General features: G+C 42.4%; 1 protein-coding gene across 2 annotated transcripts in view; it reads right to left on the reverse strand.

Annotated features, from left to right (window-relative positions):
- Positions 1-14,258, reverse strand: part of LOC133217138 (lipoxygenase homology domain-containing protein 1-like) — a 75,479-nt gene that overhangs the window by 20,625 nt on the left and 40,596 nt on the right. For both annotated transcript variants that reach the window (XM_061362299.1, XM_061362298.1), the window contains exons 3-4: positions 7,586-7,666; positions 6,584-6,768 (exon numbers count right to left, since the gene is read on the reverse strand). In XM_061362299.1, coding sequence (XP_061218283.1) covers positions 6,584-6,768; positions 7,586-7,666 — 266 coding nt within the window. The remainder of the gene's footprint in view (positions 1-6,583; positions 6,769-7,585; positions 7,667-14,258) is intronic.

Here is a 14,258-nt window from a genome sequence, read left to right on the forward strand (position 1 = left end):
GCACAGCACTGAAACTCTGCACAATGAACTGTGAAGTCTTAACATGACCCTTCTTCATAGAGGAAAGAAATAACCCAGCTCACTTTTACCTTCCCAGACCAAATATATGAGTTTTAGGTCCTGGTGGACATAAAAACCTCAGAGAATATCTAGAGGATGTTAACTCTATGTGTGCTTGTGCAGATGTTCTCGAAAACAGAGAGCAAAAAAGTCAGAACACCCCCATGTGCTGGGCTGCACCCCCAGAGTGTGGGTCAAGGGAGGGGATTCTTCCTCTCTGCTGCGCTCTGAGGAGACCTCCCCCCTGCAGTCCTGATCCAGCTCTAGGGCAGCAGCACAAGAGGGACATGGAGCTGTTGGAGCAAGGCCAGAGGAGGCCATGGAGCTGCTGCGAGGGCTGGAGCAGCTCTGCTCTGGAGCCAGGCTGAGAGAGCTGGGCTGGGGCAGCCTGGAGAAGAGAAGGCTCCTGAAGGGGAGACCTTAGAGCAGCTCCAGTGCCTAAAGGGGCAACAGGAAACCTGGAGAGGGGCTTGGGACAAGGGTCTGTAGGGACAGGCAAAGGGGAATGGCTCGAACCTGCCCGAGGGGAGACTGAGATGAGTTCTTAGGCAGAAGCTCTTCCATGTGAGGGTGCTGAGGCGCTGGCACAGGGTGCCCAGAGAAGCTGTGGCTGCCCCATCCCTGGCAGTGCAGGGTTAGAACTTGATGAGCTGTAAGGTCCCTTCCAACCCAGACCATTCTGTGATTCTATGAAGTCCAACACAGGCTGCTTCTTCATGTGCACAGATTGCATTCATAACACAGACAAAGACTGTGTTTCTAGCCTTCTACGGAAACTGTTCTGTGCCTTTCTCTGCCTGTGGTCTTCTCCTCTGACTCTCCAAGTCTCCTCAGGTGATCTCATTAACTCTGCCCCAAATGACGACTGACCAATGATTCAAGGGAAGTTGTGAAAGACTAATGGATTGAGGATGACCTGCAACTTGATCATCTGAACTGCTCTCATTTGTAATTATAACACTGTTCTCACATTTTAAAGGCAAGACTACCCTCTGCACGCACAAGCACATGGGCACATTTCGCCACTCCTCTGCCTTCACAGGAATCCAGTTCCAGTTTGCTCAGTGTGAACTTACAGCTGTTACACATTAGGACATACCCATGCAAACTCTCAAGTACACTACATATCAACCCCAAAATCAGGCCAGAATTGACAAAACAGCCGATCATTCAATTCAATGTCATGAGAAAACTCATGTCTGCCTGCAAAAGACCACACAGACTTAGACCTAGATACAGCACAGCTACACCTGATTTGGTCTTGTGATCCATTTTTGACATAATATCAATAATATCAAAAGCAATAGGTGATCAGTGCCCAGCAATTTGAACTATGGAAAAAAATACATGCAAATTTACAGTGTTGGATTCTTCCACCCTCAAGGTCTGGGCATTGTGACTGCCTACTCCTCAGGACTATGCTGTGTAACGCACACATTGTCAACACATTCATTATCAATAGACCAAATAAGACTAAATTTTATCCAGAAAAAGTAGAGAATGGAGAACTTTTACAGTTTTAGGTCTCACATGTGGTTTTGTCCCACTGTGAAAATGCAGCCTTGGAACAGTTTGACATGAGCTGCTGCTCCATGCACATTGTGTCCAATCCTAAACTATTTCAGGGTACTGCCCTGGGTTTAGCAGTAGCAGTTATTTTTCTCCTTCTTGGTATCTGGTGCAGTGCTGTGTTTTGACTTTTGGCCTGGGAGCAGAACTGATAACAATGATGTTTTGGTTTGGCCAAGGACTTGGGGACAGGACACCTGACCCAAACTGACCAAAGAGGTATTCCATACCACAGCACATCATGCCCAGGAGGTAACTGGGAGTTACCCAGAAGGGCTGGGACTGCAGGGGTTGGAGGAGGTATCGGTCGGTGCTTGGTTGGGCTGGGGGGGTGAGTTATCGATCGCCTGGTGATGAGGTGTTGTATTCTCTTCCCTTGTTATTGCCTTTATCATTATTATTATTCGTGGCAGCAGCAGGTGTTATACCTTAGTTACTAAACTGTTCTTATCTCAACCTGTGGGAGTTGCATTCTTTTCGATTCTCCTCTCCGTCCCCCTGGGAGTAGGGGGAGGGTAACAAGGGGGGGAAGGGTGAGTGAAAAAGCTGTCTGGATGGGTTTAAAAAATGACAGGTACTGATGTTCGAAGATGAAGATGGAAGTCAATCCTTGTCTCTCAAACCTCATTTGCAAAAAAGCTGTCAAGCCTTAACCAAAATTTGACAAGTTAGCATAAATTGTAATCATACAGAAGACAACTAATTTTCAGATACCTGCATCCTTGAACATGGAGGTTTTCAATCACAAGGACCAAGTGATTACATGTCTTCTTCTCAAATTACTGTTCCTAGTTTCTCTCAGTCTAAGAGCAATGTTATAGAAAGAAATGTTTTGATTAGGGAGAGTTTTCAAGAGTAATCAAGTAGAGCCAGTATGCGTTGATGGTACCTAACTGCAACTTTTTCTTTGTTCTGAGGCCAAGCTGCAGAAAGCCAGCCTGACCTTGACCACCTAAATAGCAATTACAGCCTGTTGTCATCCTAGAGAGAAGATGGCCAAGGGTTAGTTAATACATCATCTAACCTGACCAAGCCTCAGCTGCTTTTATGAGTCAGGAAAAAACATATGCAAAAATATTGCATTATTAAGCCTTGAGGCACTCTTAAATCCACCTGAAGACCGCATTTCAGGACTCCCTGCTTTCCAGCTGGGTGATAAAATCTGTACCCATCACATATAGGGGTGGAGAAAGAGACACCTCTGGTGTCCCAACTGCCACAGATGCTGAGTGGCTCTGGGGATGCAGACCATCGGGAAAAGGTGAGTGAAGTCCAGCCAGATGAGAGTCATCATGGAATGGGAGACATAAGTGTCTGTGCCCAGAGTGGTATAAGTAATTCTGCAGTTATCAAACAACTGCTGAGAACAAGCTCCGGAGTTCCATTTGCTTTGTGTCTCCATTGAATCAGTAATTCTCATTAGTGCAGCTGCTGTAAATGCTCTCACCCACCATCACTTTGGTGGGATATCAGACATCCTCAAAGTGATCCAAAACCTGCTAAACTCAAAACACCTGACTTCAGTTTTGAGTCAGTGACTTGCATAAAGGCTCAGCCACAGTCATACAATCCTAAAGCTTCATAAATTCAAGTGAAGCAGGATAAACCTAAACAATAGCCCTTCCTTGTAATTAATACCTGCAATGTAAATCAATCCAGGCGCCAAGAGCAGCTGCAGGGTAAATAAGAATCTGTGGCACTATCATCTGTCAAAGGGCCATGGGCATAAGATGCCATGGTTGTGAATACAGGGAATAGAGGATCATTCACGCAGAAACACTTAAAATGCAACCTGTTTTCCTAGAGAAATGTGTGGCATTCAACAGGGAATCTGACAAGAGGAGTTTTATTCAGATAAGTAAATGAAATCATTCAGATATCTGCTATCACTCTATTTGGATCATGAAAAGAACTGTTGTTCTGTGTGTGTGTCCTCCCAATTTTTCAATTATATGCTGACTATTTTTTTTTAACACTTTTTTTTTTTTTTTCTTAAAAATAGCCTCTTCAAATCTCACAGACTCACAGGGATTCTCTGGCTGGGCTGTGCTCCTCTCCTCACCAAGAAATAGGCTGAGTCTCTGCATAGCTTAGTAGGTTTTGGTTCAAGCACTAATAATCCCCTTTAAATATGCTTCAGCTGCATCAACAAAGCAAACTTATGACCAAAAAATTATTTATTTGTTCTCTAGTTCACATTCCACATGTATCATAGGGATGATACACATCGTAGCAGTGACCTCAAGTTCAAGACAGGAAGCTAAATCTTCAAGATAAATATGAGAAGACTCTTGAGGAGAACATCATAAGCTAGAAATGTTGGAGGAGGAAACTTGTTTGGTTACCTCCAAAACCAAACTGCACTGTGGCAGCAAATGGAACATGAAAGCAAAGCGTGAGACTGAGATCTGTAACAACAGTGCCTGGGTGATTTACAAAGAAGAACTAAAGAAAACAAGAGAACAGTGATTGAAGAGACATGACCAAATGGGAGAAGAGTATGACACTGAACACTGCTAATGCAAACACAGACTTAAGAGGGAGTAATTAATCTTTCTTTACAGGTGCATAAAATCACCAAACCACGTAATTATTCATTTGTTCTAGTAGACTAGAAAATATTAGTACTCAAAGAGTAAACACAACTATTTAATCCATTTGAATGAAAATAAGGAAAACAAAATTAAAAACCCACATACACACACAAAAAAAAAAGCCCATAACCAACCAACCAATCAAATTTAGGGCAAATTACTTGTATATATAAAGAAAATCATATCACAATTTCATTTCAGACCCTTACAGATCTAGAGGAAGACGAATGAATTCAGTTAAATTTACATTTTCAGTTGATGGTTCACCTCAGCAGTCTGGGAATGTTCATCTTTCATTAATTATGGTTCAAGGGGAACTGCAACCTGAGATAGCCAAGCTACCCCTCTCCTCTTACAGATTCAGATCTGCTGCCTGGAAAGCATCCAACCCTTCACCCATGCCTCTGGCCTTAGCCCAGCTCCCTGCATTTATATAGAGGGCCGCAGAGCATCCAGCCTGTGCCATCTAAAGTGGGCCTTTCTGTCTGATAAAGGCAATGATAACAGATTCATTTTTGACAAATGCCTGGTTAAATCTCTTATTTCATGTTCACGAGACACTCTAATTTGTATTTGTCCTGGACCAAGTACGTAGTGAACTTTTGATCTGTTAACCAAAACCACTTCACCAGAAGAGTGAACGCTCAGGACAAGTTTGCTGGTTGGTGAAATGTGAATTTGCTCCAGCACTTTTGTTGGAGCTGCAGTGATTTTTACCAGCTGAGCGTTTAACTCACAAATCTCTTCCTGCTGAGAGACAGGTGTTGAACAGGATGGAGGAAATCACATGCATTCCTTTGAATCAGCTCTCCCATTCAGGAGCAATAATAAGTTCAGATAAACTGTTGTGCCATTTAAAGATCCATTAAGATTGAATGGTTAACTTCTTCCTCTAGGGAACCTCTCATTAATTGTGTATTGCTTTGACTCATCTGCTGTCTTCTTCAGACCCCTCCTGCCCCTTGAGTGTCCTTAACTCTTCTGTTTCACAAACTGAACAGATAAAAGATCAGAAAGGGACTTTGGCACACAGAACCCCAACAGTAACTGGGTGGTCTTTTGGCAGAGCATCTCCAAAAGCTATCTCACTCCCCTGTGGCAGCCACCCTGGAGAGGTCTGCATTTATAAAATGCTCCCACATATATTTCTTATCAATGAATATTATTTGTCTGTGCTAACTCACATGCAATACCTCAATACATGCAATACTTACATTCAATACTTACATCTTCAACATACTGATACTGATGGTCATATCTTAATAGGGCAAAATTATTCAACAATTCATGGAAAATTGTGTCATAGTGTACTGTTTCTCTGTTAACTTTATGCAGCATCTCAACAAAAATAACAATACTTTGCCCTTATATAGCATCTATCAATGTTCAAAGCACTTTGTTAAGGCTGGCAATAAAGCGGTTTTACCAAAAAAAACAACCCAACTCTTAAGAGGTCCCATCAACCATGTTACTGCAAGAAATCTACTACATGTTCTCAAAATATGTGAAACAAAACCACAAGTTTCCCTTCTCCTTTCCCCAAGACCTTTGGCAAGTGGAAGGGGTACTTCACTCTTCATGAGCGAAAAATTAAGCTTCCAGAAAGGAGGAGAGCATTGGTGAATTCATCAGGAAAACACAACTTGGTTTCCTCATTAGCACTTGGAGATAAACTGCTGACATACCACCTGAGGCTGGTTTTTTGGCTCCGCTTTCACATCTCGATCATCTTCCCACTCACATTACATGCACTATACATCACCGCATGGCCTACACACTGATATCAGTTTGGGAGTACGTCTGGTTTGCAAGCTGTCCTGGCTTCGTTTCAACATCATTAGCTTAAAACCACTCTGAAAAAATAGGCACCACTTCAATATGGATATCATACATATACAGTAAACCAGCATAGAATTACAGTAAGACAGTTGGCTTGTTTATGGAATTTTCCTGCAGGTCATCACCAGAGCCTGGAAACACTTTATACACAGGACTACAACTATGCTGTCTCTTCTGATAGCACACAAAGACACCAGCTACATCTTCCAGGGTGGGATGCATCTCATCTACAGTAGCCATTTAATCTACTTTAAAGTAGTCACCACAGATCCTTTGGTGCTCAACCAATGAGCAGAACTTCTCTAAATAGTGATTTTTCCCACCCTAAAAGCTGAGATCTAACATCGGAAGAAGGAATTATCCTCTGGAGGCATCTTGTGTCTTCTTATTTCTCTCTCCACTGACTGTAAAGAAAACAAATTCACTAAATGATTACTTTTTACATGGCTGAAGTAATCTGAAAACAACCCTGTCCTTTCCGATAAGGCACCAGGAAGCAAAGCTTTTCAGAAAACCCTTACTTTTGGGCACATCCATGGGGTTCAGGCTGCCGATGAGGTCTCTGACATACAGTCCATCCCCATCCTCCTTGCTCAACCAGTTGTTGCAGGGGAAGTAGAACCGCAGGTGAGGTCTGTTCATGTCAGTCACAATCACACGGTCAAGGAACCAGCCTGCATTCAGTCCGGTGTTATCATGCTCAATCCTAGGAGAAGAACAACCCTGGATTTGTATTTTGGTTAAGACTAGCCACTAGAACTGTGATTTTATGGAATGTTTTATATTATGCAAGGCCAGAGCAACTGTACCCAAAATGCTTGCTTATACCTGCTTACCCAAAATCTTTCATGGGTCTTATGGGCTTTTACAGAGTATTTTGAAAATAACAACCTTTCATATACATTTATGGGCAGGTATCATAGGCGCATATGTGGGCAGTTATCTGAAGGAGATGCACACAAGCATACACACACCTGCATGTTCATTCAGTATGTGTCATAATTCACCTTACACTTCATGTCTAAAATAAAAGTGGCTCTCATCCCACTCTGTATCCCTCCCGCTCTTTCCTCTTCTTGCTTTGTTTTATCCACCACTTCCCGTTTCCACAGCTTCCTTTGTACTACTTACTAATTTTTTATTTTATATGGGTCAGTCAGATGGTGGTTAAACATAATAATTATGATTTACATCACACTAATTTAGCAAAAGAGGGTAGCAAACCCCATTTACCTTCACTGGGACATAAAACCAGTCCTAAACACCTTCTTCCATGATTGCATATGACAGAAATACAATTCTTGATGGGGAGCATGGATAGCTATGAGCAATTCTGCAGGTGATTTTATGCTTCAGTTCAAATCTTAGGCAGTAAACAAGCTTTTACCACCCCTTAACTTCACCTTGATAGGAGCACATTAACAAGTAATGAATAAAACATGGCAACACTAAAACCTCTACAGCCTGTCATTCAATTAGCACCTCTTGGATCAGGTACTGTGGTAGCAACATTGTACAGGTACCTTATTTTCTTTATTTGTCCAACATTATTGGTTTTCACTCGGAACACATCTGTTTTACTCCTCTCAAAGGCCGTGCTGCTCCTGTAATGCACATGCGACAAAAGTTATGGTAAAGAAACAGCAACTTTGTCAGCAAAGCCACCATGCATGGTGGCCTGACAGAGCACTAGTGTTTAAGGATGAAAAAATGTCATTCCTAGCCCTGGAAAGACCTACTTTTCAATGCCCTCTTCCTTATGACAAGTTTCAGATGCTCTAAGTACTGACATTTAACAGATTTTTTCCCTTCTTGAGCTCTAAGAGTCCTTCTAGGAGGTGAGATGGCAGCTTTGGGGGAAATGCAATGCTGGCCCAAGCAGATGCAAAGCTTGGATCACATTCCATATCACCTCCAAGAATATAACATGACTAAGGTTTTCCAAAATCCTCAACTAAGTTGCCTGTAGAGGTGAGAGCTGGGGGAGCTCACAGAGCCTGTAAGACTTGCTCATAAGCAAGTGCCTTTCAGAGGTGTCTGAAAATAACCTTTAGTGAAAGTATTTCAAGGCAGCATCAATGAAGTAAAAACTAGATGAAGAACTCCAGCTCTTCCGTAACACCTCATTTATGGTTCCTCAACCACAAGAAATGTCATTCTGCCCATCTGTTGCTGAAATACGGAAGTAAGAGGAAAAAACACAGGGATGTTTTCAGCTGCTCCTATACAGGGTAGCTGGTCAATGCTCATTTGGAAAGGTTGACTCAGAGCTTATCAACCAGCCCTTGATGGCCAACCAATGTGAAAGACCCTGGTGAATCTGAAGCCCTGAACACCCACTTTGGTTGCTTTACAGGGCCTCAATATGCTTTTTATCTCTATTTCCAGCTCCTAGATACATCCTCTCCTGCCGTCCCAGCCTTCAGGCATCAAGCAGACCCACTCTTGGTGATGGAGTAAAGGGGTTCCGTAACCTAGTGGGTTCCCCTGCAGAGCTGCAGATCTGCCGAGAGCTCAGCCAGAGATAAAAGCACCCAACTGTATCAAAGGTTTCTTTCCACATCCATCCTCCAACACTATTTTAATGACCATTGAAATTTCCTTCCTTCCCTAGAAAACTTCCTTCCTACAATTTGTATCTCACTCAAAGCCAAACAACTGTAGGACAGGGACTAGTCTGACATTTTTCTGAAGTGTTAAATATGCAGTTTGCATTTCACAGCTGAAAGAGGATGTCAATATTAAGTACATTGGCCCAGGTCAGTGGCTGTAGAGTTTAATTCCCAGTTCTGCCTCTAGCCTGAGGAGTGATCTTTGGCAAACACCTTTTTGAGCTCCTATTTTCCACAAAACCACTAAGAACAATACCAAGGCAAAAACAAATCCTTGCTTTGAAGACACAGCCACTTACCCTCCCTGATGGTCTCCCATTTCACCTGGGCCACTAAGCATTGCTACAGATGATTAAACACAGCAAAACCCAGAAGTCATATTAAAATGAACAAGAAACTACAGCACTTGAGAAGCATAAAGCCTCAGCGACATGCAGCTTGTACTCATCAAGTTAATGAATATTAATAATCACAGCAAGGGGGATCAGCTTTGCAAAGCTCTCTTCTCCACATCACTGAAGGACCTGCATGTACCTATGTTTACAGGTTACATTGTGTGTTCTGCAAATGCATGTGCAGCCTCCTCCTCTTCCCTCCTGCTGTTCCAGATACTGCACCAGGAGCATCGCTGCTACATCAAAAAGCTAAAACAGTTAACCTTGCTGTGAAGACAAGAGACAATTAAATCCAGCCCAGCCTCCCTCAACCTGGCTGTCAGAGAGAAAACAGGCACTGAGTGCGAGGCAATTAGTTTGTCAGGCTTGAGCGATCATTTTAATGACAGCAGCATCTCCCTGCTTTGGCTCCAGAGATCGATGCAGTACTGCAGACTGCTACAGAGATGCCACAAAAGTATAGTGAGACTAATTAGCCCAAAGCATTCAGCACACCCGTTCTGGTTGCTGCTGGGTTACAGCAGTCTCACTGCTGTGCTACGGCAGTCTCACTGCTGTGCTGAGCAGTCTTGGTTGCTGGGATGGTGAGAGGGAAACCTTCTGTTGGAGGAGTATCAACTGAGCATCCTGAAGTGTCCAATGGGCAGATGCTTTGTGCGTCTTGAAAGAGCTTGGGGAAGCACTGGTAAATATGATGTAGCCCAGGAGCCAAACTCAAGGGAACTCTTGCTGTTGAATGGTAAGAAGAATTTGACACATCTCTTCCCTTGAGATTGATATGGAGCATCAACAGCACAGAAAAGCGGAATGTCTTAGGGGAAAAAAAAAAAATCCTTCCTTCAAGTGTTGCCAGCTGTGGGAAGAGAGAGTGAGGGAATACCCCACAGTGAATAACTATACTGAATTTAGCCTCTCCCCCAAAAAAGAGAGAGAGAAAGAGAAATTATAACTGGGGCTTATTAGAGTCTGATCTGACCTGGGTAAGAAATCCATAGCCTGACTACCACGAGGAACTCATTACACCAAACAATGCAGCATGCTGGCTTGCACAGCTCTGGTGACAACTAAAGCAGGGAGAAATCCGAGTTGGAAATCACAGTGCTAAATTTCCAGTGTTCAGGCTTGACTGGGTTCACACACAGGCACTGGGCATGGCTAGTCATGGTCTGAATATCAGCAGAATTCCTCTGAGAGCCCTATAATTCAGCTGGGATAGCAGGCTAAGGCAACTTCAGAAATATGTTTCAACTCAGCTTTTTATTTCACTTATTTAATTGTCTTTAGCAGCTCTATTTTTTCATGGATTGTTGTAGTTTCACCCAATTCCTTCGTAAGAAATATCCAAGGAGCTTCAAAGAAGATTACTATAGGAAATTCTCAAATATTTTTTTATCTGAAGCTGTTTTCAGGTTTGTTTTTTTGGCGTTTTTTTTTTTACTCAAATGATTGCCTGCAGGTTGCACTGCAGTGGTACTGCAAATGTACAATGATTTAGAGTACTCATCAGCCTCCAGCAGTTGGGCTCGATGATCTTAAAGGTCTTTTCCAACCTGAATGATTCTGTGTCCCTGTTTGGGTAAATCACATTGCTAAAAAGCACCACAAGAGTGGTGAGAGTTTGAGCATAGTATTTATAAACCATTGCATGCATCTCTTCTGCAGGCCATTGGCACAAACAACAGAGCCAGTGCTAGAATTTCACTACTGTTTAGTACATCGACAACAAGAACATTTTCAGTAATGCAGTTCTAAATGCAGAAGTACACAAACATCTGCACTGGTATATCACTTTAAAAAAAATATAAATGGAATTAGCAAGAGATAATCCCACCAACTAAATAAGGTCACAATTGAAATTTAAATTTTGAGTATTTTTAAAAAAATATTCATCACTTCTGATCAGCTCACAGCGTCCTTTCCAGAGCTGAGCTCTCAGGAACAGAGGGAAAACCTGCGTATGATCACAGCAGAGGCATAAAAATAATAACCTTTTGCAGTGATGAAGTAACCTGAACCAATTTAGCTTTGAATCACTGCATTAATGACCATTTAAATTGCCTTTCTATTAGGTGTTTTATCTGATGCTTTGTACACACAGGAGAGCCTGCAAAAGTAGGATGAAGGGCTTCACAGAAGCACAAAGTGTTACCATGGATGTCAGTTCAAACAAAATTTTAATGATGCTCTGCTAATCATCAGAAAGAGTCAATTCTTGGTGGTATCACTCTGAAATGCTGCCCACAGGTCTGCCTGCTCCTGACACTGACATTTAGCAGCATCAGGAAGGAGCTGGGTATTAGGGATGCTTTCAGAAGTTTGCACAGCAAAGACCACCCCACAGCTTGTCACTCTCTAGGGACACCTAGAGCAGTTCACCTGCTATCTCATGAGAGGCTAGTTTCTCATGGCCTAGGAGTGGGCAGTATAGTGTTAACATACAGAGGTAGCACGGATGAGCAGTGCTGTATCCTCGTTGTTGTCCCGGCTGGAAAGCACAGATGGTTTGAAAGTACAGACAGCTTTCCTTGTCCTCAGATTATCCAGTATGCCTTATAGGCTGGGTGAATCTGTGTTTTCAGGCCTCTGGCTAAGACGGCAGCTTGCCACGAGATTCAAAGATACTGCAAAAATGCTTACAATGTGTTTATTTTATTATTCTGTTCTCATTCACTATTGATTAATCCTGGAGAGAGGACACTGACCTGGATGGACTTAAAGGCAGCCTAACTTCAAAATGATTCTATACAGAATCACTCACTGCTTTGGGTTGGAAGGGACCTTAAAGCTCATCCAGCTCCAACCCCCTGCCACGGGCAGAGACACCTTCCACTAGAGCAGCTTGCTCCAAGCCCCTGTGTCCAACCTGGCCTTGAACATGGCCAGCGATGGGGCAGCCACAGCTTCTCTGGGCACCCTCTGCCAGTGTCCAACCACCCTCACAGGGAAGAACTTCTAAGATCCCATCTCAATCTCCCCTCTGGCACATTAAAGCCATTCCCCCTTGTGCTGTCACTACATGCTCTTGTTAAATGTCTATCTCCGAATTCATGTGTATGTTCAAACCATATTTACTCTTAACACACAGCTTAAATAGCAGCATCTTTAACCTCTTTCCTGGAGAAACAAATACTCCAGAGAGTTTGGTCTGCAAATACTTTGCCAAGACTGTCATGAAGCTGACAACATCAGTCAGCAAGCAGCTGGAAATACTGCATAAGGCAGCATACGTCCAAAAATACTCCAGATGGAGAAGAAACCAGCCGAGAAGCGCAGCAAATACAAATGTCTCTGTACCAAAGACATTATTTTCTTTTCCTACTGATAACCTCACTAGCAGAAGGAATCCTGCTTGAACAAGCACAGAAGAATTAGTGAAAAAATGGTCCCGCTTGAAAGGATTCAATTGAATAAGATAAATTGCTCACGGCTGTAGCAGTGTGATGACACCCAGGAGCCAAACACTGGCCCAGAACTGCGAGAGCCTTTAGCTGAACTTACCCTGAAACTTAACAAAGTGCCATAAGGCACACTGAAACAGCTCCTGCCTTATCCATAAACATTCCCAGTACAGATTTTGAGAGCCTTAACAGCACATGTTGGATATGTGCTCCTTCACTGCATGGAGCAGCAATGATACCAGTTTTTCAGCTTTGGTGGCATGATTTACATAAAGAAAATAAAAAAAGTGGTATTCCATTCAGATAATCATAGCTATTCTTCATGTCTTCTTTATTTACTGTTTGGTTAATATTTTCTGGTGAAACTGCATACAAAGCAGATAGTGCCACTGGAAACAATGCAAAGGTTACTCTACATGTCCCAATATGAAATTACAATTTTTTTGACAGATCTGGGGGCAAATTTCACTCTGATGAAAAATTCTATCCCACTCCATTGAAGAAATATTTTTAAAAATTTTAGTGAGAATGAGCTCAGGGATCTTTAAGACAGAGATTTAATGAGCTGGGATAGGGGCAGGATTGGCAGGAAGGCCGAGTTTGCTCCAGGAAGGCACTTTACATTCATCCCATGGGGAAAACTGGGCAAGTTTTACAGGCTGAAAAATGCTGCTGATGCCTGATCAGCAGCGACCTGCTCTAGCAGCTAAATTTCCTTAAAAGTCTGCCTGTTTTGAGTAAATTCCTCTTTCTCCCACTAAGGCTTAACCTTGCAGTTGGTACCACCAGCTGCTATGTGCATAGCTGCAGGTTGATTATGATTTATATACGCACCAGTGCTACCAGGTCTTATCTTTGGGTTGTTCAACACTGCTGTCTAAGCACCCTCTAAGGTAATATTGTTCCTGAAGTGTTAGACAAAGGCTAACCAATAAACCTGAGTGAGAGAGAATGAAGAAATTTCCCACTTTGTTTCTTTTTCAGAAGTAAATATATACTACAAATTGTGCTGTCACCTAACACTGCTCTTTATCATAAAGTCTGCACAGTGAGGTGTAAGTGCTGCAGATTTGTATGGGCATAAATCAGAGTAGTTAAATACATAAACAGCTTTAAACTGGGAAATATCCTGTGCCATTAAAGGAAAAGCAGTGTAACTCATTTCTGAATGAGTGCTTCAGCAGCAACGCGAGAAGTCTTTCTCCACTGAACTTGGGGTTTGTTTGCTGCATTGCCTGAACAGTCCCTTCTGTACCAACTTTCCAACACTTCCTAACTTATTACATTAACTATTAACAGCAAATAAGGTGTTTATTTATTCCAGAGCTGTTAAACAACGAAGACAGATCTTATGCAACTCCACAGTTGTTAGATGCAGTAGAGCTACAAACACCAACATCCTCTGAAGACCATCATGTACATACTGCACAATTCATGTGTTATTTGCTGGCATTAGGAACAGGAAAAGCTTTTTGCAGTGACCAGGTAGAAGAGACTGCCAGTTAAAGGTATTCAGCATAGGAAATAAAGAAACAATTAAAATCCACTGAAGAGTCCTCTAATCCTGTAAGAAGCCAGCTGTCACTTACCAGTTACTTCATCGTTCTTTCAGATTGCCATTGCTGCTCCATCTTTTATATCTCTTTTTTCTTTTTTTTTCTTTTTTTAAGGAAAATTCTCTCCATGAGAATTTATTGTGTTGTCACAAGCTGGACCAGATAAGCCTGACACTGAAAAGTGGATTTGTTTACACTAACAACAAATAAATACATTTGCTAGTAAGCACTGTGA

This window comes from Neopsephotus bourkii, unplaced genomic scaffold (genome assembly GCF_033783945.1).
Source record: "Neopsephotus bourkii isolate Nb327-2 ecotype Australia unplaced genomic scaffold, CSIRO-AGI_Nbou_v1 NB_1113, whole genome shotgun sequence".
Lineage (NCBI taxonomy): Eukaryota > Metazoa > Chordata > Aves > Psittaciformes > Psittacidae > Neopsephotus > Neopsephotus bourkii.